At 44.5% G+C, this 27,287-nt stretch overlaps 1 protein-coding gene across 1 annotated transcript; it reads right to left on the bottom strand.

Annotated features, from left to right (window-relative positions):
• Window positions 1–1,540: 1,540 nt before the first annotated feature.
• On the bottom strand, window positions 1,541–25,356 carry OSTN (osteocrin). Its single transcript, XM_073358731.1, has 5 exons — window positions 25,302–25,356; window positions 17,740–17,838; window positions 12,823–13,040; window positions 5,988–6,084; window positions 1,541–4,038 (listed from the first exon to the last, which is right to left on the bottom strand). The coding sequence occupies exons 2-4, from the start codon at window positions 17,836–17,838 to the stop codon at window positions 6,000–6,002; spliced, it is 402 nt and encodes a 133-aa protein (XP_073214832.1). The 5' UTR covers window positions 25,302–25,356; the 3' UTR covers window positions 1,541–4,038; window positions 5,988–5,999.
• Window positions 25,357–27,287: the final 1,931 nt, after the last annotated feature.

Raw genomic sequence — 27,287 nt, forward strand, 5'->3', positions numbered from 1 at the left:
GAAGCCAATAGAGTTAACACTGGATTCCCAATAAGATAAATAAGAACAGAATTTGGCTTTGCAGTATGGATGAGTGAAATGATTTGGGCTATAATTGGACATGTGTCTCCAGGCCTGTCTAGCGATAGTATTTAACTGCAGGTTTCTTGGTACACATTCTTCATAAACACCACTTCCCCACAAAGCATCAGTTATTATCCTACACCAGCTGCCTGGGCTCTGGCAAAAGGTGCATGTTTACACCAACAGCTTGGAGGCGCTTCAAGAACAGGGGAACTACATGTCTTGTTATGATGCCGAACCTGGCACACATCAAATGTCAATGTACTTGGCATATATTAGCAGTTTGCATACATTAGTTCAGTTTGATCACACCCAAAGTACATTATGCTGCGAAAGTTAACTCTTTGGGACTTGAGCCCTGAATCTTACCCCTCTCCTGCTGGTTATGGATACATATTCAGTATCTCTATGTAAACGTGCCTTCATTTGTTGTTCTCTATTATCACAAAAGCCAGGGAGACAGGAATAACCACAGCCCATTCTTGAGAGCCATAGCTCTCTTAAAACAGTAGTGTAGTCACAATAGTTTGGGGACCTGTTCAGGGTTCTAGATTTCTGCCTCTCACTGGCTTTCAGCTCAACTGAGTGCAGGTTCTCCAGTGACGAGCCAGGTTTTCTAACGGCCAGAATAGCAAATGCCAGCTGGGTTCTGCAGCCTGGCCGTGTCCACAGCAGCATGAGGAATAGAGAGTCTGCAAAGGGAATCAAATGGTTGTAACTATTACATGGTTGGCGTTTACCCACCTGGCAGCATCTGAGGTACCGTGTATTTCCCTGTACTTAGGTAGCGGCAGTGATCAATATGAGATACCGTGGTGTGGTAAATGTTACTAAATTTATAGATTTTTAAGGCCAGAAGGACCCGTTAGGATCATCTACTCTGATTTCCTGCATCATACATGCCGGAGAACCTCTCCCAGTGATTCTTGCATCGAGTTCATTGCTGAACTTTTAATGGCAACCTCTCAAGTTCCCATGGGGCAGGCTATGGGGCTTGGGCACCAGCTTTCATGGCAGCTGACTGGGGAAGCTGAGGGGCTTGACACGTGTCTTAGCCATCAGATTGAGGCTGTGGTATATAGGAGGCAGCTTGTCCCCCTTCCTATCTCTCTCGAATGAGCAGCTCCATGCCCTGCTGCATGCAGGCTGCCAGGACAGCATCTTACCACAAGGAACAGTGAGACTGAGTAGGAAAGTATAAACCAACCACCAAGAGCCTTGGGTTAAGTAGAAACAGCCTCCTTGGGCAAGTTAGTCCCTAAGTAAAGTTTCTTGCACTTTCCTCTGCAACATGGAGAAAAGAAAATGTTATCTCCCTCAGGCGCCACTTGGACAGCCATTTTTTCTCACCATAACCACACTTTGTCCGTGGCAATAATATGAGCTGATTTGTTGCTCTAAGAATCCTGATACTCAGGGACCCCACATAAGAATTTCTAAACATATTTCCACAAGATGTTCTGTTCAGTTGTGTTGATTTATTAGCAGACATCCCACAAAGGCATCTGAATGGTTTTGTGAACAGAGGAAAACGGGTAAAGTTGCTACACAGTACATGTCACAGTATCATCACCTCGTGTTTGCTAACTTCCATGCTATGGACAAAGACCTTGGCCAGCGTGATTTGTCTGTGAGAACAGCAATGGTGCCCAGTCTTACTCTTTCCTCTTCAGTTTTAACACAGATGTTTCATGGGCCTCCTAAGGCTTACTATTTAAGTAGGACTTTTGATCCATGGATTTAAAAAGTGCTTTGCAAACAAATTTAAGCCTCAGAGCACCCTTTCAAGTTAGGCCTTGGTGGATGAACTGAGACAAAGAGAGGCTATGTGATTTGGCCACGGTAAAACAAGCAATCCAGTGGCAGTTGGGAATAGAACCCAGGAGTCCTGACTCCCAGTTCCATGCTATTACCAACAAAGAACACTCCTTCCCCATGTTCAATGTTCTTCTCCAAAGTGGAGATATTTCTGTACATGCCTGTAGACCGCACCATTTATCTGTGGTTAGAACAGAGAAAAGGGCTAACGCTGGCCAATAGTTACACAGTACATTTTATTGTAACATAGTTTTAGCATCCCAACATAATGCATTAACTCTGGATCTCTCCAGTCTGAGCCTCCCCAGGTGTGTAACGGGGAGAGAGTCCCCCTCAGACTGCACGTTTAAAGAAATAAGCAGAATTCAACACAAACTTCAGCAGACCCAAGAAAAACGGGAGTAAATGAATGAGGCGACTCATCACGTCTCAGGCATAGCCCTGCTTTCTTTCTGTAACATTGCAGATTTCAGTCTGGGGATGTGATCGTTTGTGACTATGCTACAACATTAGTGGTTAAAAGCTAATAGCTACATTTATATTTAAAAAAAGGCAGAGAACTAACAGCCAAACCCATCGTTTCCTATCTGACAGAGAAAATTGGTGCATGCCATCCCACAATCCATGCAAAGGCAGATACAACAGACAGCAGAGCGCTGGAGCTGTGAAGGTCAAAGTGCCTTGGAGTACAGATTTGTGACAGGCTACAGCTGTGAAATCCTATTAGGCCACAGCTTTGTAACATCGAGAAGTTTTCTAAATGAGAAATGTTGACAAAAATAAAGATTTTTGTGAAAATTCCTTGTTTTCAACCAGCTCCAGTTCCAGTCATGGGGGGCGGGGAGGGGGGGAGGTAGGGTAGGAACTGTCATTAAACATTAGTTTCTTACATCATTGCCCCTCTTGGGGAGCTGGTCGGATTCCTCCCTACTCAGCCAACTTTCTACTAGTGGCCAGTCTCCCTCCTCTGCGTAGTACATGAGATCAGAAGGTGGATGCTTAATTCACTACTCCACATAGGCCACAGCCCACCTGCCTAAACCTGGGTTTTGTGGCACATTGCTGCTTGCTGCCTTGCTTCAGTCACACCTAAGAGAAAGACCCAGGTATGGCCCAGCCTCCTGTGGTCCCCTCCTGACATAGTTCCTTTCCTGGATGACTCTATATGATTATTCCTGACGACAGATTGGTACAAATCACCCTTGGAGTTTGGACCTGATCTGAGCTATCCAGCTGACTCCCCTTTCTTTGTGCTGGACCCAAATTCCAGCACTGAACACCTCCAGCTTCGGGAAAAATCAGATCAGGATGCAAATCCAAACACTGAGACTGAGCCGCATCTCTGCTCCGGTAATGTTTTGCAGGGTGAGAGAAGGAAGAGGGGGTGAAATCTCCTTGCCCTAAACATTTCAGGGAGCTAAAGCCAGGTGCTCTATGAAGATGGCTCAGGGGCTGTATCATCTCCTACATGGAGGGCACCTCCAGTTCATCACATGTTATGCACAAGAAGGAGTGAAAGGAACTAATCAGCTCAGAGGTGTAAAGGAAGTAACAGCCTCACCAAGTTTCAGAGTCTGTCAGATGAAAAGATTCATGACATAGGTACAACAGAGGTAAGGGAAAGATTGCTACGAGTATCAAGCTAAATCCTAAGGTATTTATGTGGGTTTTATTCAGGTAAACTCCTGCTGATATCAGTAAAAGTTTTGCCTGAAAAAGGACTGAATAAAAGCTGGATTTGTCCCCTTAAGCAGTAAAACGAATAACCAACCCTCTTGAGTGAAATTTACAAAGCAATTCTGCCTTCCATAGAGTGCTGTTGGCATCTCTAAAAGTTTTATTTTTCTTCAAAAATTCTAATAGTCCTTGCGAGGATAAGAAACTTTTATGAGTTTAAAAAAAAATGGTTATGCAGTGAAATTATATACACTCATTTTCTGTTCCCTTTTATTGTCAGACCAAAACGTCGCTGTGAGAATGTTCTGATCTGATGGATTGAATCTGTTATTGTTTGTAAAATGCAATGTGAAATAGATTTTGCAGTAGGTCAATTCCTTAAATGTTGAATCATTACTCAATGACAAGACACTCTCTGAAGCGTCTTCCATATTTCTGTGACATTCCCAATACAGCATCAATCATCCAGCACAGATGCACCTGCAGGAAAAAAAAAAAGCAGTGAAAGTTACATTGTCCTAGTCAGAAACTCAAAGCCTCAGACAAAGATACTCTAAAAAGGTCTATGAAAGACAAGCAAAGTTAACAAAAAGAAAAGGAGGACTTGTGGCACCTTAGAGACTAACCAATTCATTTGAGCAGAAGCTTTTGTGAGCTCCAGCTCACTTCATCGGATGCGTAAAGTGGAAAATACAGTGAGGAGATTTATATACACACAGACCATGAAAAAATGGGTGTTTATCATACACACACTAAGGAGAGTGATCACTTAAGATGAGCTATTACCAGCGGGCGGGGGGGGGGGAAACCTTTTGTAGTGATAATCAAGGCCATTTCCAGCAGTTAACAAGAACGTCTGAGGAACGGGGGGGGGGGGGGGGGGGGTTGAATAAACAAGGGGAAATAGTTTTACTTTGTGTAATAACTCAACCACTCCCAGTCTCTATTCAAGCCTAAGTTAATTGTATCCAATTTGCAAATTAATTCCAATTCAGCAGTCTCTCGCTGGAGTCTGTTTTTGAAGTCTTTTTGTTGTAATATTGCGACTTTTAGGTCTGTAATCGAGTGACCAGAGAGATTGAAGTGTTCTCCGACTGGTTTATCAATGTTAAAATTCTTGACATCTGATTTGTGTCCATTGATTCTTTTACGTAAAGACTGTAAAGAGGCTCGTTCATCTGCACATCTACCAATGTGATAGATGCCATCATGTGCCAGCAATGCCCCTCTGCCATGTACATTGGCCAAACTGGACAGTATCTATGTAAAAGAATCAATGGACACAAATCAGATGTCAAGAATTTTAACATTCATAAAGCAGTCGGAGAACAATTCAATCTCTCTGGTCACTCGATTTCTGACCTAAATGTGGCTATTCTTCAACAAAAAAACTTCAAAAACAGACTCCAACGAGAGACTGCTGAATTGGAATTAATTTGCAAATTGGATACAATTAACTTAGGCTTGAATAGAGACTGGGAGTGGATGGGTCATTACACGAAGTAAAACTATTCCCCCCCACACACTGTTCCTCAGACGTTCTTGTTAACTGCTGGAAATGGTCCACCTTGATTATCACTACAAAAGGTTTTCTCCCCCACCCCCCACTCTCCTGCTGGTAAGAGCTCATCTTAAGTGATCACTCTCCTTACAGTGTGTATGATAACACCCATTTTTTCATGTTCTGTGTGTATATAAATCTCCTCACTGTATTTTCCACTGAATGCATCCGATGAAGTGAGCTGTAGCTCACGAAAGCTCATGCTCAAATAAATTCGTTAGTCTCCAAGGTGCCACAAGTACTCCTTTTCTTTTTGTGAAGACAGACTAACACGGCTGCTACTCTGAAACCAAGCAAAGTTAGGTGTATTGGATTTATTGTGGGGGTTGCAAATTCCTAACTTCTTAAGGCATCAAAGCTAAATACACAGAGATAAAGCAATGTTATACAGAATTATAGAAATGTCAGGCTGGAAGGGACCTCAAGAAGTGATCTAGTCCCGCCCCCTGCACTGAGGCATGACCAAGTAAACCTAGACCACCCGTGACAGGTGTTTATTCAACCTATTCTTAAAAACTTCCAATGAGGGGATTCCACAACCTCCTTTTGAAACCTAGTCCAGAGCTTAACTACCCTTAGCGTTAGAAAGTTTTTCCTAATATCCAACCTACATCTCCCTTGCTACCGATTACTTCTTGTCCTATCTCCAGTGGACATGGATAACAATTCATCACAGTTCCCTTTATAACAGACCTTAACATATTTGAAGACTGTTACCAGGTCCCCTGTCATGATGACATGAAGTCACCTTTCCACAGATCTGACCTTCCAAATCCACTGACATCAACATGAGCTTGCAGGTCTGTAACCGAGAGCCTCATTGGATCCTGCGTGACGTCTGAACATTGCTTTGGTGAACCTGACTTACTTGCACCATCTGCTAACCCCTGGTGCTGGCAAGACGGTTTGTTCCGATTCGGTCCAGAGGAATTCCAAATCGTCGCTTGGGCAACTCCACCACCTTCCTGCACAAAAAAACAGGGCAAAAACTGGTATAGATACTTCACAGGAATAACCAAAAAGTGGTTGCATCTTTGCTTCCTCCATTTCACACCAGTCTTGGCAATGGGGTTTGGTCAGGGCAGCTCTGTTGTTAAAGCTGGAGGCTCTGGACAATTACTCAAAATAAGGTGTTTTGCATTTCATAAGCTGCAGCCTCTATAAGAAAAGCTACCCCTGCAGGGAGCAGACAGTTGCAGCTGTTTACAGCAAGGCTGAATTTGGTCCATTATCCCCATTTGGAAGTTGTTCATCTACTATTCAAAGAAGAGGGAAAAGCTTTTTAAAACATGAACGGGAATAGTATTTATGCAAAGTTTAATTCACCCATGGAACTCATTGCTGCAGGATATTATTAAGGCAAATATAAAATATTAAGTTACAAGGGCTGGGAAACCTTATTTTTCCAGCCATAAAGTGGTCATCCTGCCCTCCTCCAAAGTACAATGGGCACAGTCAGGTATTTTGTGGGGTTTTATACCTTCCTTTGAAGCACTCAGCATTGTCCACTGTCAGAGACAAAAACACCAAAGACCATGAACCCTCAGTCTGAGTCACTGCAGCAAATCTGACCTTGCCAATGTGTCACAGCAAAACTGAACAGTTCCTCCAAATGTTGCAAACGGCAGGGAAATATTGAGACAGATAGACTCGTCCCCTAGTTCCAAAGAAGCAACAGGTGTTGTGTGGCAGGTTCCATCCTACACGATGAGGGGTAAGTACACTCCCATTATGCCTTCTTCTCCTCTTCCTCCTCCCACTCCTGATCTGCCCCCTCCCTCCTCTGCCCCAGTGTCCCTTGCATCAGTGGCTACAGCAAAGGGGCTGGAGAGCTGTCTCTGCACCTGCTATAGTAGACGCACATGCTGGGGTTATTCTGTGGGGAAGGAGGCCCCCCATCTGGCCCCTTTGCACCAGCCTAGGTGGCGCAGAGGGCCTCATGGCATTGCTGAACTGATCCCCCTCTTTTTATGGCGCTCATGAAACAAGCTTGTAAAACGAAACAGATTTCGCTTCCTTGTCTCCAAGTTCCCAGGCTGCACCCAGCCCTGCCCCGGCTTCCTCCTGTCTGCTCTGAACTCACTTTCCCTTCCTTGCTTCTTCTTGCCTCTCTCACACCTCCAGCGAACAGTTGCAACTTGGTCAGCTTTTCCAGCTGACCCTGAGGGGCCTCTCCTCCCACTGGCAGGCAGCTGGCTGCACACCCACGCCAGCTCTGCTCGCCAGGAGCAGCACTTGCTGGCATGCAGCGCATGTTGCTCCAACCATCTTTGGCAGCCCCGGGGAATCCACAGGAGCGTCCCCTTGGCTCAGTGGCGAGGCTGAGAATGTGACAGGGCCGGTGTTGCTAAAACATGAGGCCTTTCGAGGAAAGAGGGCTGGATCCGCGGTTACGTTTCAAACCCACAGAGTTCCAGGCCCTTTGAAACCTCCTCAGACTCGTTCTTCCGTCCTCAGCTCAAACGTCAGCAGCTCAGCTCAGTAGCTTAGTAAGTTTAACTCCAGGGTGGCCTTAGCTCTGAGAGCACCTCCTCACCGCCACCAACTTAATTTGTTAGGAATGAAGGGCAGGATCTGAGCCTAAGTCCCCTGCCGTCTGGGGTGGCCAAGCCCAGAAAGGTTATGGGGCGGGACGGATTATGGGTTATGAGGAAAGGTAGCTGTAGGTAGAGCCAAGTCCCTAAAAGGTCTGAAAATCAAGGCCAGAGAGGAATTATTGAGGGAGGCCATAGGGAGGAGAGGGCAGGGGTGTGACTAAGAGGAGTGGGATGGGAAATAGAGGGTGAATCCCAGGAAATCAGCCTTACTGCAAGCCACGTCTATGTGCCAGGGTGAACAAAGGGTTAACTCAAACTCAGCTCCCCACTCCTCTAGAACCAGGGCTGTAAGGAGGGCAGGATGCCTTAGGCAAGGGCCGACTCCAAGCTCCAGGGGCCCAGATCCGGGCTGAGCCCCAGCATGGGCAGGGCTCTACGTGCTGAGTATTGCAGAGTACATTGTGTTTTACTTTCTTGTGATAAACACTAAGGGGCTGATCCTGTCCCCCCCGGACAACACGTTGGCAGCACATGGGGCAGGACATGTGCCTCGACAGGCCACAGGTGAATTCCCCAGGTGCAGAAGAAGTTAAGAAGAAGTTGGGTTAATGTATAGGGGACATGCCAGGGGCAGGAGGGGAGTAGCCATAGAGCTTGGCACAATGATAATTTGGGCTGCCCCGGGGGCTGCTCTAACTTATGCCAGAGGCCATTTCAGCAGCCCAGAAGCTGGGTGGTTCAGCAATGGTCTAAGGTCACTTCTCCCCTCGTCCAGGATGTCCTGGGGCAAAGACTTTCCTGGCTGTGACTTGGTTTTTTAAAATCATTCTGTGTAGTCACTTCACTAGCTTTCAAACATTAGCTTGTGGGACGCTCTCTGAAATGAAGTGTGTGTGGCGAGGCTGGTCCATTGTTTTGGACATTTAGAACTAGAGTCTGTAAATCATAGAATCATAGAATCATAGTATATAAGAGTTGGAAAGGACCTCAGGAGGTCATCTAGTCCAACCCCCTGCTCAAAGCAGGACCAACCCCAAATAAATCATCCCAGCCAGGGCTTTGTCAAGCCTGACCTTAAGGAAGGAGATTCCACCACCTCCCTAAGTAACCCATTCCAGCGCTTCACCACCCTCCTAGTGAAAAGGTTTTCCCTAATATCCAACCTAAACCTCCCCCACTGCAACTTGAGACCATTACTCCTCGTTCCATCATTGTGGGGAAAGGTACACGGGGGAAGCATCCTGCAGAGGTAGAAAGGATGAAATAGAGGAGACCTAACAGGTGTTTTCCAGTCTCCTTTCTAAAATGGTTGTTTGCAGTGCGACGTTTAGACAACTCAATAGCCACAAACATGAGCATGAGGTTTCAATCATTGGTTTTAAACGAACAAAACCAAAATGCGAGATATTCCTAGCTAAACCTTCCCTTGCGTCTTTAATCATGACCAATACGGCCAGAGGTGCAGGAAAAACGAAACAAGGGAAGAAGGAATATTTCCATCCCTGCTTCCAATGTTTCATGAAAAACTGAGCATGGTTTTTGAGAGTGGAGGAACTTGCATTTCACCCATAAAAGCACGGCCACTTTGCAGTAAAAACCCTGGTGTTTCTGCAAACACCTAGTGAATTCCCACCTGGGGAATAATCCTAACTTTTGTCCTTGGAGAAACTTTACAAAGAGATGGAGGACTGGAAAATGAACTCTCTTCACTCTCTTAGGCCTTGTCTTCACTAGGAAACAAGGCATGTTCTTAACTCAAGTTAGCTAACAGTGTAAAATCCTAGTGAAGATCAAGCAGTCTGGAGTTTTCACAAGAGTTAGTGGATTCAGGTAAACCATAGGATCCCCCAAGGTCTTTAACTCATCCTGCTAAAATGTGTGAAATGTGCCAATTGCCCTGGTCTTCACCAGGGTTTTACCTCATGTTACCTAACTTGTGTGAAGAACACACCTTTTTTCCTAATGATGACGCACCACTGCGGGGGAATCAGAGGCATCAGGGCAGCGTGCAGTTCTGCTCTCTGTCTGTGTTTGGTTGGATATAAGGAGGACTTAATTTTTCAGAGCTGTCAGTCTGGTGCCTTTCAGCATTGTGCTTCCATGCCTAAATTCACTGTAAAACTAGAACTTAAAAAAACCCCTGTCACACGGGTCCCAGGCCTGGACTAACCAAGGTGCACTCAGAGCACTTGCAGAGGGACCCATCTCAGAGGAGTCCCCAGCCACCAGAAAACCCCCCAAATCGAGCAGAGCTATGACGCTGTGTGCCAGATCACAATGGCACTCACTCAGACTTGGCCCAGCTGCCCCTTCATCATGACGGAGGAGCAGCCAGGCCAAGCCTGCCAGCTTAAGGCCAGGCGATGGGAGCACGCAGACCTGGGTGGCCGGGATAAGGAGGAGCCACTGTCACCTGGAGTGGAGTGCTGAGTTGTGGGGATGTGCCGGTGAGTGGCCAGGAAGGTCCTGGGGGCAGTGGGTGAGGGCTATGGGGCGAGTGCTGGCGGGGCAGTGGGGTTGGGGGATGTTGACGGTGAGTGGGGGATGCTAGGGCCTGTGGCTGGTGGGGCAGCAGTGTTGGGGCCTGCAGTCAGCGGGATGTAAGTCAGGGCTGCTGGGACATATGTGGGGGATCAGTGGGGGCTGGTGGAGGGTTGTTGGGGTAGATGTGAAGTGAGGGGGCATTTAGGGGTCTGTGTGGGGCTGGGTACATAAGGGGCAGTAACAATTTAAGGAATCTGGAGAGCCCCTCCATTTCCATAGCGGTCAGGGCCCCAGAATTCTTTAATTTGGGCCTGATGTTTCCCATCAAAAGCACTGGATCAAAGCTAAGAGGTTTTACGGCTGAGCTGATCCCTCCTGTGGCCATCTGCAGCAATGACAGGGACTTTCAGCCCACCCTGCAGAGCTTTTGTCTGCTGAGCTTCTGTGCATCTTCGCCTGCCGACCAAACAGGGCTTGGCCTTGGGCAGGAAAATCAAAAGGAATTTTGTTTAGAACATTATTTATGCCTCTGTGACGCTCACTGGGGTCTCCTTAGCTTCGAATCTCATCTGAAAGCTTGTCTTCTCTTGCTTTTGTCTATGCTTTCCAAAGCTTCTTAACGTTAAGAGTAGGTGAAATCCGGGATGAAGTGAACGGCCACTTTGCCATTGACTTCCGTGGGGCTAGGCTTTCCCCCAGTCTCTGCGGTAAGTTTTTTTTATGTGAGCGTATATCACAGCACTGTATTAATACAGGGTGTAAAGTCTTTTTCATCATCTGAGAGCTTTTCAAGCCATTATATTCAGGATCTCTAAACCTCCTGGAGCTAGAGGCGTCACAGTAGCAGGCTGTCATCTCATGTACCCTCCACTAGAGAAGGCAGAGACTCTGTCATTGGCTTACACTTGCTCTAGTATACAGGCTGAGAAACATTTCTGATTTGGTCCATATGACCGAACAGCATTCCCTTGGTCTATACGCTAGTGTGGTGATTGTATAGAGTGACCCCAGGATGCTGGTGAGAACAGTAGCAGTGTAAAATGTAGCGATCAGAGAACCTCAAATGGCTTCAACATTTGGTTCCTCCAGGAGCGAAAAGCTTGCCTGCTCCTCCGAGCAATGACACTCGCGGGTGAACCCGGGGCTGGAAATCTCATGAAAGGCGATATTTGGTGACACTCTGGCACTTCTGAGTTCAGCTAGACCTGGATGAAATTGTTTTTGATTTGAGAAATGTCACGAGAAATATTGGCCCATTTCCCAAACTTCCTCCTCCCCTTCCTCAGGTGTTTTGCTCTCTCTGTAATTTCGATCAAATCTTTATTTTTACATCTAAAATATGAATTTCCACGGGTTTGTGGAAAGACTTTTCTTTTGAAAAAAGGGCTCATTTTTGCTCCCCAAAACAGCCAAATTTTGCTTAAAAACCCCACGCACTTACTGCAGTGATTGGTTTTCTCAGAAATGGGCCCATTTTGAGTTCATAGTGAGCTATAAGGGCAAAAACCCCTGCCTGAGGTTTTAATCATTTACCCCCTACTGGCCAGAGCCTGGAAGTGCAGAGCGAGTATTAAAGCTGGTTAATTGCAAAAATATCTTTGAAAAAAACAATTTTGGAAAACGTTGGCTGACTCCAGTGAATATTTTTCACTTTCAAATTAAACACAGTCAGCCAAACTTCTACAGGCCTCAGTAAAAATTCTGGTTCCAGGTCTGTGGTGAGTTTTGGGTGAAGGCTTGGATCAGGTTTTATTTGATCAGAACTTTGTTTACCCATCCATACAAAGGCCCTTCTCCAGCAAATCACATAAAGCGAGTGCCTAAATTTAAGCACGTCACTCAGTGCTTTGCTGGACTGGGGCTGAAAGGTGAGGGAAGATGGTCACCAGCAGCAAATAGCAGGGGAGGGGAAAGAGAGAGATCTCAGCGAATGCTTTCTGTTACGATGAGCAGCAGACACCCTGCAAGTCTTGCCCTGCAGCCACACGCATCTCCTTTGCCTTCTTAATTTGCATCTCCTTGGCTCTTTCCAACATAAAGCCCCATCTCCTCTAAGGTGAACAGTCAAGGTACCAGGCCTGAATATTAACAGGTGCATTGTAGGATAGGCATATTTTGCTCAGGACCCAATCTCAGTGAAACCAATAGACCAGGATCCTGAAGGCCTTACTCAAGATGCCCTTCCTATCATGTACTGTCCATGACTTTTACACACACTACAGTGTCGGTCAAGATTTGCTGTGTAAGATGCCCTCTCACCAGCCATCTGTTCTTGGAAATATTTAACCTCCCCCCCTTCACTTTTAAACCCCAGACAGTATATATTCCTTGAACAGTTTTACTGCCTAAATAGCCTTTTAAACTGAAGGGCCATGAACATGAATGGGAAAGGGTGCGCTGGAGGAATAAGTTTACCCAGATGTCTCTTGTAGGTTGATTCGGGTTGCAAGGATAAATCAGCTGCAGAGTGCATTACTTACCATAGCTGAAGAGCTATAAATCTTGCAGCAACATTGAGAAGATGAGTAGTCTGCAGTGACTTCAATATGCTGACAAATGAATTACCCACAGCCGACCACAGAACTAGTGAGCTAATGAAAATGAGTAGCTTGCATTTGGAAAGTGTATCTATCAACGTTCTTTATAGCGCGCATCACTGTACCATCCGATCTCTCAGCTTACCTCTGCTTGCCTTTCAGATCTACCGAACTCGCAGAAAGCCTGTCGAGGGGAGACCCAAACCCTGGGAAACTTCTTTTCTTCTTGGTCTCAATCACGTCATTTTCAAGAGATACTAGCTCATCAAGAAGCAGCAGCTTAGCTGCCAGGTCCGTGGCTGACTTCTCTTCGCTGGATGTGGAATGTGCTTCCATGCCTAATACTATGGAAGAGTCAAAGGGCTGCAAAGGAAGAGCGGATGGGTTTGCTTGATGTTTCTGTTTCAGGAAAAGAATTTCAATCAGTACAGTGAGCAGTACAGCCTGTAAATACATTAGAACTGACAAAGACTAAACCTGGAGCAAATTTCATAGAATATCAGGGTTAGAAGGGACCTCAGGAGGTCATCTAGTCCAACCCCCTGCTCAAAGCAGGACCAATCCCCAATTTTTGCCCCAGATCCCTAAATCCCCTCAAGGATTGAACTCACAACCCAGGGTTTAGCAGGCCAATGCTCAAACCACTGAGCTATCCCTCCTTTTTCAGTGAAAACTGGTCATTTTTGCAAGATGAATTTTTTTAATGTCTGGTTGTTGACATTGTTGAAATTCTTCATTTTTCACAAAAGCTTGCATGACTTTTTAATTGAAAATTTTATCTGAAATGTTATTCAAAATGGTTATCAACATTTTTTATTTACTGAAACCTGGGTTTTTGGTAAACAAAAACTTTCCGTAATCATTTCAATAACGTTTTCAATAATGTATTCAATATTTTTTTGAATTTCAATTAAATAATTCTATGAATTTGGCGGGGGGGATTAAATATTTATTTTCAAACTCTTTGAAATGAAAACAGCTTAAAAATGTGACATTTTCAGGATAGTGACTTTTGTTTTATGACCAGCTGTAATAAATACCTATATGGTATTTTCCATCCCAAATGACTTTACAAGTCTGGCAAACTGTTATGCAAACAATACATCAAAATCATTTCACCCAGCACTGAAGTGCTACCAATTCCGAGGTAGGACAAGGCATGGCAGCCTTATGCAAGTTTAGGACAGGAAATAAAGAACAGCATATGCTCTTGAAACTTACAGGGAAGTTGGATAGGCAAGATGTTTTTTGAACTTCATTTAGGACACTTGATGATTGACCTGTTCTGTTCATTCCCTTTGAAACACCTGGCAGTGGGACTGTCAGAAGACAAGATTCTGGGCTGGATGGACCATTTGTCTGACCCAATATGGTTGTTCTTATGTTCTTATGACGTTGAGGTTAACACCCTTACTAGACTAGATTTATGCATATTGGGTAGGTGACAAATACTGACTGGCCTCTGTCAATACCAAAGACATAAAAGCAGACAATGAAACAATTTGCTCTGCTTTGTAAGAGGCAAAAAATATGGCTCCATGGTTAGTCTTTTTAAAAGCAGATGTAAAGCTGATGCCCTGACCACTTTTGGTCAAAAAGAGTCCATGGCACGTTTCAGCAGATTAAGGATGTTAGCCTCAGTGGCCTTGCTCAGCGATAATATAGGTGATTATTCTCTGCCTACTTCAAATTCCCCAATCCCTTTCAGTTGGATACCGTCTTCTTCTTCAGTTTCTGATCTAGGCATTGGTTTTATTCAGTTGTGTGAATATGCTCAGTTCCATGGGAGGCAGCATTTCAAAGGCAATATATGTCTCCTTCTCAGAGGACAGCACCTTGACACGGTGGGAAGGCTGACAGCTATGCTAGTGGGAACTTCAACTCCTGGTAGGGCCACCCAAGCCATACAGGTCAAAGGATAGGGACCAGAAGAAAAGCTGCCACTGGTCCCCTAGGTTGGGGATTGAGTGATAGGCCAACAACTTGTCCTCATGAAAGAGTGCAGTCTTGTTCATGGTACCTGGGATATCATGGTCTGATATCCCAGGAATGATTCAGATTTAGATATAAAGGTAAGATAGTACAAGAATTTCTTCTGGAGTTACTATAAGAATATCCACACCCGGGCCCTATATTTGAAAAAATGCAGATTTTAACCTCCTTCCTTTTGTGCTTCTGCTGTGTGCATTCAGGGAGCCAGTCAGAAATCATTAAAGAAATGGAGTTTATAAACATCTCATTCGGTTGGATGGTCATGGATGGAATGAGGAAATGGATCCCACTGCTAAGGATAGACAGGATGCTTCTGAATCGCTGCATTATACTGCAATATTTGTAAAGTGTGTAATCCGGAACAAATGGGCTTCCCTTGATCTTAACAAGCCATCAGGGAAGTTCTACAAATCCATCTACATGTAGAGCTACGTGAACCGTATGCACTCCACATAGATCACAGGTAGGATGTGTTTATTAGGTTGTTTGAGGGTTTAAGAGTAGTTCATTTCAGGTATTTCGGAAACTCTGTTGCACATGTGAACGCTAGTCTGATGAGACTTTAAGGAAGATTAAAAGACTTTCAAGGAAACTTGAAAGCTTTGACCATTTAAAACCCTTCATATACAACCCACGTTAACAGAAGATCTTGCCAGATATTAAGGCAAAATCCTTAGAAGCTGAGACCTGTTCAAAATTATAAACTCCTGATGGCTTTTAGGGCTGGTTGCAATTTTTCCATCAAAATTGGTTTTTTGAGTCAACAAATTTTGTTATCAAAGGGTCAGCTTTCTGCAGAGAAATTTGACTTTGTCAAAGAAAGGAAATACTCCAAAACAGAACATATTGATTCAGAAATGCTGTTTCAGAGCCTGATGGGAGTTGTTTGGGTGTCTCATGAGCGTATTCTCCTCTGTGCAGGTCTTCCGGCTGGACTGCACCTCCTATGATGCATTACAGTGGCACAGCAACAGGGCAGATCATGGTGCATCATGGGAAATGTAGTCCGGCCAGGGAGTCCAGCCCACAGAAGAGACTGAGAGCAAGAGGCACTCAAACTACAATTCCCCTGAGGCACTGTGGTGCCATGTCTGAATCAACATCTGTTGGGTTTTGGCTCTCATTTTTTCAGTTTTTGATTTCTGAACCAAAAAGTTGATGTTTTCTGTGGAAAATAAAAACATTTTCCTACCAGCCCTAGTGTATTTTAATTCCTCTACTAAAGAGTGCCCAAAGTGTGGCCTCTGGGTCATATGTGCCCCATTCATGTTTTACAGTGTGGCCCACAGAATCCCACAGCTTTCATGGGCAGGTGAAGCATGGCAAGACTATAGGTCTCCATCCGATGCTCCTTCTTGATCCCAGCTGAAGTCCACTCAAATAAATAAACAGGATGATATGTGGCTCTTTGGCCTGCACAGGTTGCACCTGCTAAAGAACAGTGTGATGCAATCCTTGGGCTCCAGGAAAGGTGTCAGGGAATCCATCATTTGAGCAAAGTATTTGCCTGTTTACTCTACTCAGTCTCCATGGAGCTTGGTAGATCATCACAACTTTTGTCTGATGAATTTCACCTGTTTGTCTCTTGACGAACAGATTACCATCTTCCTCCAATATCATACACTTTCATTAGCTGCGCATTGAGATACAACAGTAATCAAGGCCAGAGAGACAGGGCAAATGCATTCTGCTCACCTACATTTACACTGCTATTTCAGTCAGGCACTGTATGTTTTTGTCCTACTCCAAACGGTTCCATTACATTTGCATGCGCTGTTAAATATCTAATGTACCCTGTACTGCAGCTGGCTATCATTCACTGGAGGGAAACATGATCCGTATAGATTGAGCGGGTGATCTTAGAAGGGAACTTGGGGCATACTACAGTAGGACTTCCCCCTGGCATTACAGTTACTCACAGGACATAGCATGACAAGCTTCAGCACAGTCAACCCCTTGGTGAGGGCCACCTCATTGTACGTATTTCCTCTGACTGATTTTCTCTTCTCAGAGTCTCAAGTATTGTGGAAAGGGAATGCTGGGTTTCTGGCCTGGTAGGTGCTACATCCTTCACTCAGGTGTGGGTTGGGTAACGTCTCCCAAATGTTACCTTAACGGTGCGGAGGGAACATTGCGGCCTCCAGGGCCTCTGCTGTGTCTCTGGAAGCGCACGTTAGCCATGGTCTGTTGGAGGGGGGTGGGCGAGGAAAGGGAGCTAGTGGTCCAGGGACTGGTTCACACTATGTGCCTGTACTGGGCCTAACGCAATAGGGCTCTGGGGCCTCTAGACACTACTGTAATTCTAATAATAAAGGTGTCCCCCTGTTGACGTCAGTGGTTTTTATAGTCACCGGTTCCTGTTTTTTCACCGTGTTTTCCCTCCCCTGTTGTCGGGCGAAGGGCCCACACAGATAACACCTTTGGGGCAGGGACAGTTGTTTTGTTCCATGTTTGTACAACACCAAGAGGTCCCAGCAAACAACACGGGTCTCCTGACTCCCAGCCGCGTTGCCTCCCTTGACATTTCAGAGCTGAGCCAACTCCCATTGGACTGGACGGGAATCTTTCCATCGATTTTCATGGGAGTGGGGTTGGAGCTAGGCTTTCATAGCCCTAACTCAGCTGCATGGGGGATTCAGGACCCACCCTTGTTCCCCAGCTCAGATTGGGAGTCAAGGAGGACAGCATCCGATCCTCCCCACGGCGAACAAGGGGTCACGGATGGGGCAGAGAGGGTGCCAGCTTTGCATCCTCCTCCCCTAATCCCTGGCCAGAATAGCTGGTGCACAAAGGGGAGGGGGGAAGTTACTCCATGGGGCGGGATGAAGTACCCGGAGCGAGCGAGTGGCAGGGGAGACATGGTGACTCCGGTTCACACGTCACCCTCTCCTCTGCTCCTGGGGCACCCCTTACACTCGGCACATGGCTCAGTCAGAGTCTAACACCTCCCGTAGAGCCCGCTGCCCATCTCACCCCCGTCCCAAGGAGAAACCTGCCTCTCCAGCTGTCCCTGGCTCCGAGCTCCCTAGGAAAGGAAGGTGCCTGCGGAGTGTCAGGAATAGCCTCTTACCTGCGGAGCTGCCTCAGCCAGGACAGCAGTGCCGGCGGGCCCCTGCAGCAGAGTAAGCGCCAGGACAAAGTGCACCACCCCAAACCGAACCTGCAGCATCTGCAAAGCAGAACAACCTATTGAATCACTCCACCCCGACACACACCGAGGAGGAAGGGCACGCGACAAGGGCAGCAGGGACCGGTTACAAGTGGTGATGGAAGTCAAGGATGAGCCAGCCCCAAACAGACCAGACACACGGAGGGGAAATGACTTGCCCGGGGTCACTCAGCAAAGCCAGGAAGAGCCCCTGGCTCATACATAGCTTAGTCGCTTATCCTGCCTTCCTTGATGCTCAGGAGCCAACCCAGCTCACACCGACCTGGCTGGGAATCTTGCCCTTGATTTTCATGGGAGTTGGGTTGGGGCCTCCAGCCCCAGAAGAAATCTGCTAATCTGTTTGTTAATCTGTTTCCATGCCCAGCCCCAGAAAGCATAATTCAACCCTCACTCTGCCGCTCTCTGTTGACTCTCCTGCTGGAGCCGGCAGAAATAGAAAGGCTGTGTAAATATATTCTGATGATGTACGAGAGTTGTTTTATCCTCATTTTCGCAGATCTCTCATGAGATCGGGCAGACTATACCCAGCAGAAATGTTTGACTTTGCTCTTGTTTCCCACACTACAAGAGAGATGAAGCAAAGTGCTTGGAATCCTATTTTGAAAGTCAAGCTATACCATGTGTCTTTGTTTCTCTGCTTCTCACATGGGCTTTTCCTTAAGTGATCAGAACAACAAGCCATCTTGCCTATTACCCTTGTACTGATATTTGCTAGTACCGGACTCTGTAGAGGAAGGTATAAAAATGGAGTTATTTTAATTATTTTTACATGTGCTTCTGTTATCTGGTTTCATACCCTTTTCTTTTGTCCATAAGGTTTAGGAAATGGCTGATATAAACCGGACTAACTCCAGAGGAGTCAAAGGAGAGAGACAAAGGAATGAATAAGGTGAGACTGAAGTGTCCATCCATTTTGAGCAGTGATCCAGAAACTAACAGAGCTACACCAATTTACAGCAGTTGAGGATCTGGCCCGGGTTTCTTCCCCCCACCCCGTTGTGGTGCTTTATAATGTGTATTTTTGTACTTGGCTGTGCACTGAAATAAAAAGTCGCCATCTATCACCTTGCAGATAACCACATCCTGATTATTTGGATACAGGGAAGTAAAAATAAATGGTGAGGTTAAATACACCCGTTTCATATGGCTTAATGTCTGCACTGGTATTCATTCATCCCAAAGACCAAAGAGCTAAAAATGGCATCTGGCATACTAATAAAAATAAACACTATTGCACCTGCATCCCAAAAGACATTTGAATAACTAGCTGGAACTCAACTCCAGCAAAATTAGAAGGAAAGGAAATTGTAGGGACTAAGGTCCTGCTTCTGCTCCCATTGAAGTTAATGGCAAAAGTACGGTATCATTGACTTAAATGGGAGCAAAATCAGGGCCAGCTTGAGACCATATTAACCCCACCACTCCTCAGCCCTTGCTTCTGAACTCTCTATATGAGGACTATGAACCTGCTGCCCCCCTATACGCTGCCCTCTCCTGCAGCAGAGAAGCACATTGTTTCCCCTGAATGTTGGGCCTGCTGAGGTGGGAGATGGAAGCAGGATTTGCCCTTCTGCGAGTGATTTTGCCCTAAATCATTTTTGCCACTGAACGCGAAGGCAAAGCCATTGATGACGGCACCAACTGACCTCATCAAAGTCAGGGGAGTTACATTTGTGTGTGTCAGTCATGAATTTGACCCACGACTTTTAACCATATTCCCAGAGTTTAGCTATTTACACCAGTTACTTCTCTTTCTTCTTTTGTTCATCTATTGTATATTCTGGTGTTGCCTGAACAATTCTACTCAGTTCCTTTGTCACTTGGATTTTTTAGATGTCTGTTCCCCTTCTACTTGAATCATGACTCAAGCGTAATCTCGGGTAGGTGTTGAACCCTAGTGTTCTACTTCCGCACTCCAGACGAGAAATGTGAAGTTAGATCTGAACTGCTCTGAGTAAATTTATGACAGCAACACAGCTCCTGGCAGGATTTGTCCTCCTTGTTGTGGGCTAGATTCCAATAGCTTTACTCATGCTGAGTAGCACTTACTCGACAAATACTCCCACTGAATTCACTGGGTCTACAAGAGGCGGTAAGGTGCTACTCCATGTGAATGCGCGTCTCAGAATCTGTGTTATCTGAAATAAATAAAATGCTGTCCAGCTTTCAACAGATAAAATCGCATGTCTGAAATTTAGACATATTTATGGGTTTCACCCATATTTTAGCTCAAAACGCAGCAAAGCTTAAATTCCTGGTATAATTCAGCATCTTTGTTGGTGTTCCAATTAAAACAGATAAAAGAAAGAACAGGATAAACAGCAGCAACCTTTGTCAGAAATCTGCACGTACCATTCGAAGCGCCTTTCCAAGAAGGAAACAGAAGGCCAAAACAAAGTAGAACGCTTGACCATCTGCAACATGGTAACTCCCTAACATCAGACCCGCGGGATCTGCAGATATGTTTTTCTTTTTTCTTTTTTTCTTATAACAAAAGCGAAATGACATCCCCAAGCCAAGATGGCTGAACCAGACAGTGTAATTCATCACAGAGTTCAAAACCATTGCCTATCAAAAATGTGAACAGCCATCATTGTTCTTTCCAATTCAAATGATCATATTTCACACCACTGTGAAGATTACTCTGAGTATAAATCACAGTGCTTTATTTCTCCTGCTTGACAGTTAGCAACAGAACTGAGGCAAGACATCATACACTGCACCGCAATCTTTCACTCTCCTGCCATTGTGCATTGATTACTCTCACACGCAAATTTTAATGGCAACATTGTAACATCTCCACACTCCTCCAGAAATTTAGACCTTACTCTTGCATTGAACAGGAGCGGGCAGGCCCCTGGAGTCAATGGGGCTTTGCAGGGATGTGCCTGGACGGTGTTCAGAGGCAGGATCAGGACTGCAGACTGTCACCGTGCTGCGCACCATAGACATGAGGTACTTCATGGCAACAACATGAAAACTCAGATCTTCCTGCTCTGGAAGCACAGGCCCCTACTATTAGAGGTAAAGGAGAATCTCCATTACCTGTGAGTCACGCAGGGCCTCTGACATCATTCTCAGCAATTGTAATTCCATCCAGTAGAGGGCAGTGGTGTGCACGCTCAGCAAGCCGCTCATTGTACTATTTTGCAATTATTCAGGTGCCATCAAAAGTGGTCTGTTGCTCCCTGTGCTAGTTAAATGTATCGTTTTGTGAGTCTCTCCACCGAGGGTCTAAACCATTGTTCTTAAGATGCAGATGGCAGAGTATTTTATCTGAAACTAGGATATGAGCTACTAACAGATGCACTGGAGGCTCTGGGGAAAATCCTGCTCCCATTGAGGTCAATGGGCAAACTCACACGGATTTCTGTAGAAGCAGGACTGTGCCCTCAAGTGCATTCATTACCATAAAAGCCAAGATATTCCCATATCAGAAATTTCAGTGATTTCAGAAACTTCTGGGGAGCGTTGCTTAAATGCAAATGGAATTATCAGTAATACCATGAAAATGTACGAGGAAGGGGAAAAATACCACTGCTGAATCCAGCACACAAATAGCTTAGCGTTGCTCTTTTGTTCTCATCCCACAGATGAGATATGACACACTCTGCAGAAAGCAGTCCATTTAAAAAAGACATTGAAGTATGGGACTTACTGGAAAATGCATTCCATAAATTATAAACAGTTAAAGCCAGATAGTCTCTGTTGTTAATAATGCATTTGCTGTTTTGGAAATCCACATCAATTTTTTTATTATATATATGATGCAGTCAGAATTAGCTTTTCTCTATGAGCACTTCAAACTGCCTTTTACTATTAATCTGGTTAGTGCAATGACTGTTCAGACCCCTGAGACTGTAGGGAAATAGCTCATGGCAGGCTTCATCTACTTAAATCTGCTAGGATCTTCCAAATCTCGTATTTAAAATTGATGAACTTTTGCCAAGAATCCAAAAGTGATGAGTGACGTTGGGAGTCCATCTGAGGGGCTTGATGTTCAGAGGGTGAGTACTCAGCAATTTCTGAAAATCAGACTCCTTTAAGGTGTCTCAAGGTGAGCACCCAAAGTCATTAATCACTTCTGAAAATCTTGACTTTGACGTATACCTTCACTCTAACAACACAGTTACCAATGCTGTATTCTTATCGCATGTGTTATCTTGCCATCTCGGCAATTCTTTTCCTGCTATTTTGGCCTATGTTAAATTGTGCTTAAATGTTTCCTTGCATTTAAACTTTGGAAAGAAGGAGATGTGGCAAGAACACGTGCATGTAGATGGTTGCTTTGGCTGTCTTTACTCAGGCAAAACTCTCATGGACTTCAGCTGGAAGTCTATCATCATGAGGACTGCAAGACAGGGCCCCTAGGGTACATCTACACTGCAGCTGACCCGAGCCTCTCAGCCCGTGGTAGACGGATGAGTTAGCCCCAGAGAAGCTAGAGCACCCAAAATAGCAACCTGGATTTTGTGCCGCCAGCTATCCACCTGAATACAAGCCCTGTTATTTTTAGTGCACTAGTTTGAGTGGAGCTCGCACGTGTCCGTCTCCCTGGGCTGGAAAGCTCACTTCCAGCTGCACTGCAGACATACCTATAATAGCAACAGGCATTCTCTTTGCTTCTCTTCGCGAGGGGACTTGCCTGTGTCAAAGGCCTGATCCTTCAGTTATACGCACAAGAGAAGCCGCTTTACTTCAGTAGGGCTACTCATGTGAGTAAGGGCTGAATCTCGGAATGTTGAATTCTCAACAGTGCTACAGGATATATACAAAAAATACCCCGGGGTTTTAAGAGGAGACTAGACCCCCCCACCCCCCCGTGTGAACATCTGAACTCGAACAAGCATAAATCGTGAGTAGCTCAGCTGCGGTCCATGGAGTTACACAGATGCAAAAGCAGTAGGGAGAGGATAATCAGGCATGGTCATTGTTTGCTCATTTGAATATTTTGTACAGTCCAAATAGTCCATGCAGCATATTCTAGGAACGTTTTCCTGGGAATTAGCAGGAGTTACACAATTTGGACAGCTTGCAAAACTAAGAACAATCTGTACCTATCACCCACCACAAACAAACATTTAATAACAGCAAATGAAAAAAACTTTGTCTGAAGGCAATCATGCTTGGACATCAAAATGTATCAGTCACAAATGACTCTGACAAAATCCACCTAGAAGGCTAAGGGAAAAGTGCTAGATAAGCAGATTTTTTACAACATACAAGAAAAGAGCCATTAATGAGAAGCACCTATTTCCACCTTTGCTAGGCAAGATCATTGAAAGAACTACAGCATTCTTGGTATGCACTCTGGAAAACAAAACTTTATTAGACTGTTATCCATTGCCAACAAATGCTCAGCTCCTAAATCATTTATATATTTACCAAATAAGCAGGCCAACTTTTCTAAATGTTTCTAATCACTTTTACATTTCCTTTTTAAGACTTTTTTTTGCAAAAGTTTTCTTTGCTCTTCAGGCTAAGAACTAACAGCTCTTCAGTGTCACAGGCTTGTATGTCTTCAGCATTTCAAAATAAAGAAAACAAATCTTTAAAACAATCAGAAAGAGGAAATATACACAGACCTGAAATGTACAGAGATAGATACTAGGTTTTTATTCATACGTGCAGAGCAAATTTCTCTTTTCTTAACAGTGGAGGGACATAAGTGGAAGTTCTGCATACAGATAAGTACAGAATACGTTATTACAGCAGAGAATAGTGCCCATGATGACCAGCTAAAATATACTTCCATAATTATACAGATAAAGCTCTTGAGATCAGCTCTGAAAAAGAGAAGAATGTCATTACAATGGTAAGGTCAATGGCCCAAATATTAGCTGGGATGGATGATAGACACATGTAACCCTTTTGAACAAAGATCAAACCTGGTTATTGGTGAAGAAAAAATGTACAGCTGGGTGAAGATGTATTGTAGGTTGAAATTGTAGGTGATCTATTTCTTTGGGCTAACTCAGAAGCATATAAAGGTGAGTTACAATCATATTACAGGCAAGCTGTAGACAGTTGATGCATGTTGTAAACTGCAATGTTTTGAACCCGCTCAGTAAAATAACAGTCCTAGAACTCAGAGATACACTTAGCAGTTAGACGAAGTTCGAGTTATACAAACCCTGATCCATCTGAAATCAGCAGTGAGTACTGATAAGCACCATTGCTCCGAATAGTAATATTTTGCACTTATAGAATCTCGATAATTTCTTTCACAGTGTTTTTTTTTATCCATAGACTTCAAAGTGCTCTACAAAGAAAGGCCAGCAGGATTATCTCCATCATATAGATGGGAAATTGAGGTCCAAAGAAGTTAAGTGACGCCCCCCAAGTTCATAAGGAATCAGGGTCAGCGTCATGAATAATCCTCCTGATTCTCAACTCTTATGCTCTACCCATTAGAGAGGATGCGGCTTCTAAAGTGAGCAGCCGAGTAAGAATGTAGTGCACGCTCCTGGGTTTTAAGAACTGCAGAGATTTGAAGCCCAGTGAACAAAGCCCATGTTGGCTCCCCGAGAAAACTCCCCCTGTTACCTCAGCAGTCTCCAGAGTGCAGACCTGAAAGTCCTTTACATTTACACACTAAGTGACCCCAGTTACGGCAGCTGAGAGAGAGTGAGATTTTGAGCCCAGTATGAAGAAAGCACAGTTACAACCACAGGGCCAAACTATGCTTTCAGTTACACCAGTGCAAACCTGAGTTATTCCAAATCTGGCCCATCATTGATATTAGGATGCCCCTTTATCCTTAATGCTCTTCTGTAGACACAGGAGCTTTACAAAAAGAAATGGATAAAGAACTTGCTGGCTAAGAGCTTTCCTGGATCTAATTTCTTCATCTTGTGCCTTAAAACATGTTACAGGTAACAGCCATGTAAACATGTCACTAAAAATACGTTATTTATTAAAGCAAAGCAATCAATCTAGCTATTTAACTAGATTGGCTCTTTAATTCCTTTAGAGCCATAAAATGCATTTGATTTATTCTGAGTAGAACATAACACACAAAAGGGAAAAATCAAGGAAAAACAAGTAAAATACCACTATGATTTAGCATCTAGAGAGCACTTTACATCTTCTAAGCACTGCACAAGCATAAAAGAAAACAGCTTCTTCAATAGGGATGTGTTGTTTGACACTTGTTTAAATGCTAACTCGTTAGCTAACGGAAATATGTCTCTGTCTTCTATTATTAGTTCATTTCCAGTACCCAAATTACTAAGAGATGTGCTTCTTACTGTCAGACCCCAAAATGCAAAGAGGAATTGCACTTTTCCCATCAGACATGTGCCTGTGTGTATTTTGTGCTTGCTTGTTAATTTCAAAATGTTCAATGTTCATATGCTTGACAAATAAAGCAAATATTTAAAGGGTTTCTGTAAACGAAGCAAGAGACACACACAAAAATCCCAGACCCCCCCCCCACCCGCCCCATTCGTCGCTTATCTTACCTTGCCTTGGATACAAGCAATCCCAACTTTGATGGATGTTGCTAGGATCTCCCACCCTAACTTATCCCTAACGCTCAGCTTTCTTTCAGAGTTTTTATAGTCTCTGCTGTAGTCTCCAAACTCCAATCCCTGCCTTTGCTTTCACTTACATCATTTCTAAAGATTTTCCACTGATCCTTGCCCTAAACCTTTCTCTCCCTCTCACTCACACACACACTCTTGCCTCACATTTGTTATATTTATTGCTCGGATCAAGATGATTAGGTTGTAATTAAAGGTCTAGGGTTTTTTTTAAAAAGAATCAGAGACATTCCTGGGAGAGGAATAATCTTTGGTAGCATTACCTTTCCTCTGAGCTCTTAGTATTGCAACCAATAATAGAGAAAACATGATGTCCTGGAATGTCTTTAAACAGCAGTAATTCGTGGGACTACAGGAATGACTGTAGAAGGGCAATATGTACTTTAGAGAGAAAAAATACAAATAGTGCATTTTTATTAGCTGGTTATTCCTGTTGTAAATTAAATGAGGTGTATATAGAAAGGCAGGCTGTTTTGTACATCTGTCCTAGGGACGTCGGTCTTTCAGTGGCATGTATGCTTATCTTAATTATGGACACTGCCACAGAGGGCCGGCTGTGAAAGCAGAGAGCCATTTTTTAATAGGCAAAGCCATGGTGCCCATTTAGTTGCCTGAAATACCAGGAAAATATGAGTCTGTCATCTTCTTTATTGCCTGTCCTTCTTCTTCCATTTGCAAAAGGGTTCGTACAATGCAAAGTACTCTTTGTCCCAATCTTAAAGAAGCATAAAATTCCTGCTTGTGGAAAATCCATGATATGAACATTTGCAGACCCCTTCTTTATTTGACAAAAGAAGGAAAGGGTATTTTTGTCACTGCTACTGCTTTGATTTTGCAATAACCCTCCCAAAACTCAGTAGGGAACGAGAAGAAATTTTATAAGTAGCTTCCTCTTATGTGTTTGGCTTGCAAAACTATTGTGGAAACTTGGTAGCCCCCAGAACTAAATCTACTGGCCCACCATCTACCCTTATGAGGATGGTTATAAAAGAAGAAATGGACAATATTTTAACCAGCTGTGAAAAAAAGTATAACTCCCTCTCCAGGCAAGGAGGACAGCAAAATGTGGCAGAACCGATATAAACCACAACAACAGTAAATGTCTGTTGCAAAATAACTTTCTTCCCATCCACGCCTGTTTCCAAAGCTGCAGCCCTTCCTTTTGGATGTGGAGTGTACCACTCTTATCCCTGCTTTTGTGACCTTACAATTAGGCAATGCAATGTGCTGGACATGGGGCTGCTGCATCTTAAAACCATTCAGAGAGTGAAGCTGGCACAGGACACAGCCACTTGCTTATGGAGAAGAGCATCTTGTTGGGAGCAAGTGACACCTGTGCTCTGGGGTCTGCATTGGTCTCCAGGTGGAATTTAAGGTTTATAAAGCCCTAACTGCTCTGGCACCAGCCTACCTGGGGATCACCTCTCTTGCCCAGGTCACACTACCATGGCCCCAGGCAGCCAGGCAGCTCAAGCTGGATCCCCCATGTTATAAAAGAGGGAGCGGCTGGCAGGGTGTTTTCTCTGTAGGCTTCAGAACTTGCTTCCCACCCCCACTGATCCAACATAGAATCATAGAATATCAGGGTTGCAAGGGACCTCAGGAGGTCATCTAGTCCAGCCCCCTGCTCAAAGCAGGACTAATCCCCAACTAAATCAACCAATCCCCAACTAAAGCCCAAATCTGGTGACTTTCTGGGCATGCTGCAAAAGACACCTATTTGACAGGGCTGCTGGAGAAGGCTGAGGGCATGCTTCCCAGATGATGAAGAGAGTAGGTGACTGGCTGACTGAGCTCCTGTGGAACTGCTGATTTTAATGCTGGTGACCTTTCATCTAATTGTATTACTGTATAATTATGTTAGTGCACCTAGAGCCTTAGACAGGCCTCTTTTATCTTAAATGC

This window comes from Lepidochelys kempii, chromosome 9 (assembly GCF_965140285.1).
Source record: "Lepidochelys kempii isolate rLepKem1 chromosome 9, rLepKem1.hap1, whole genome shotgun sequence".
NCBI classification, from domain to species: domain Eukaryota; kingdom Metazoa; phylum Chordata; order Testudines; family Cheloniidae; genus Lepidochelys; species Lepidochelys kempii.

Coding starts and splice junctions, on each gene's coding strand:
- OSTN (XM_073358731.1), bottom strand. CDS start 17,838: ATGCTGCAGGTTCGGTTTGGGGTGGTGCACTTTGTCCTGGCGCTTACT. Junction 13,041..17,739: donor TGGCTGAGGCAGCTCCGCAG/GTAAGAGGCTAT, acceptor CTTCCTTTGCAG/CCCTTTGACTCTTCCATAGT. Junction 6,085..12,822: donor GATCTGAAAGGCAAGCAGAG/GTAAGCTGAGAG, acceptor TTTTTTGTGCAG/GAAGGTGGTGGAGTTGCCCA.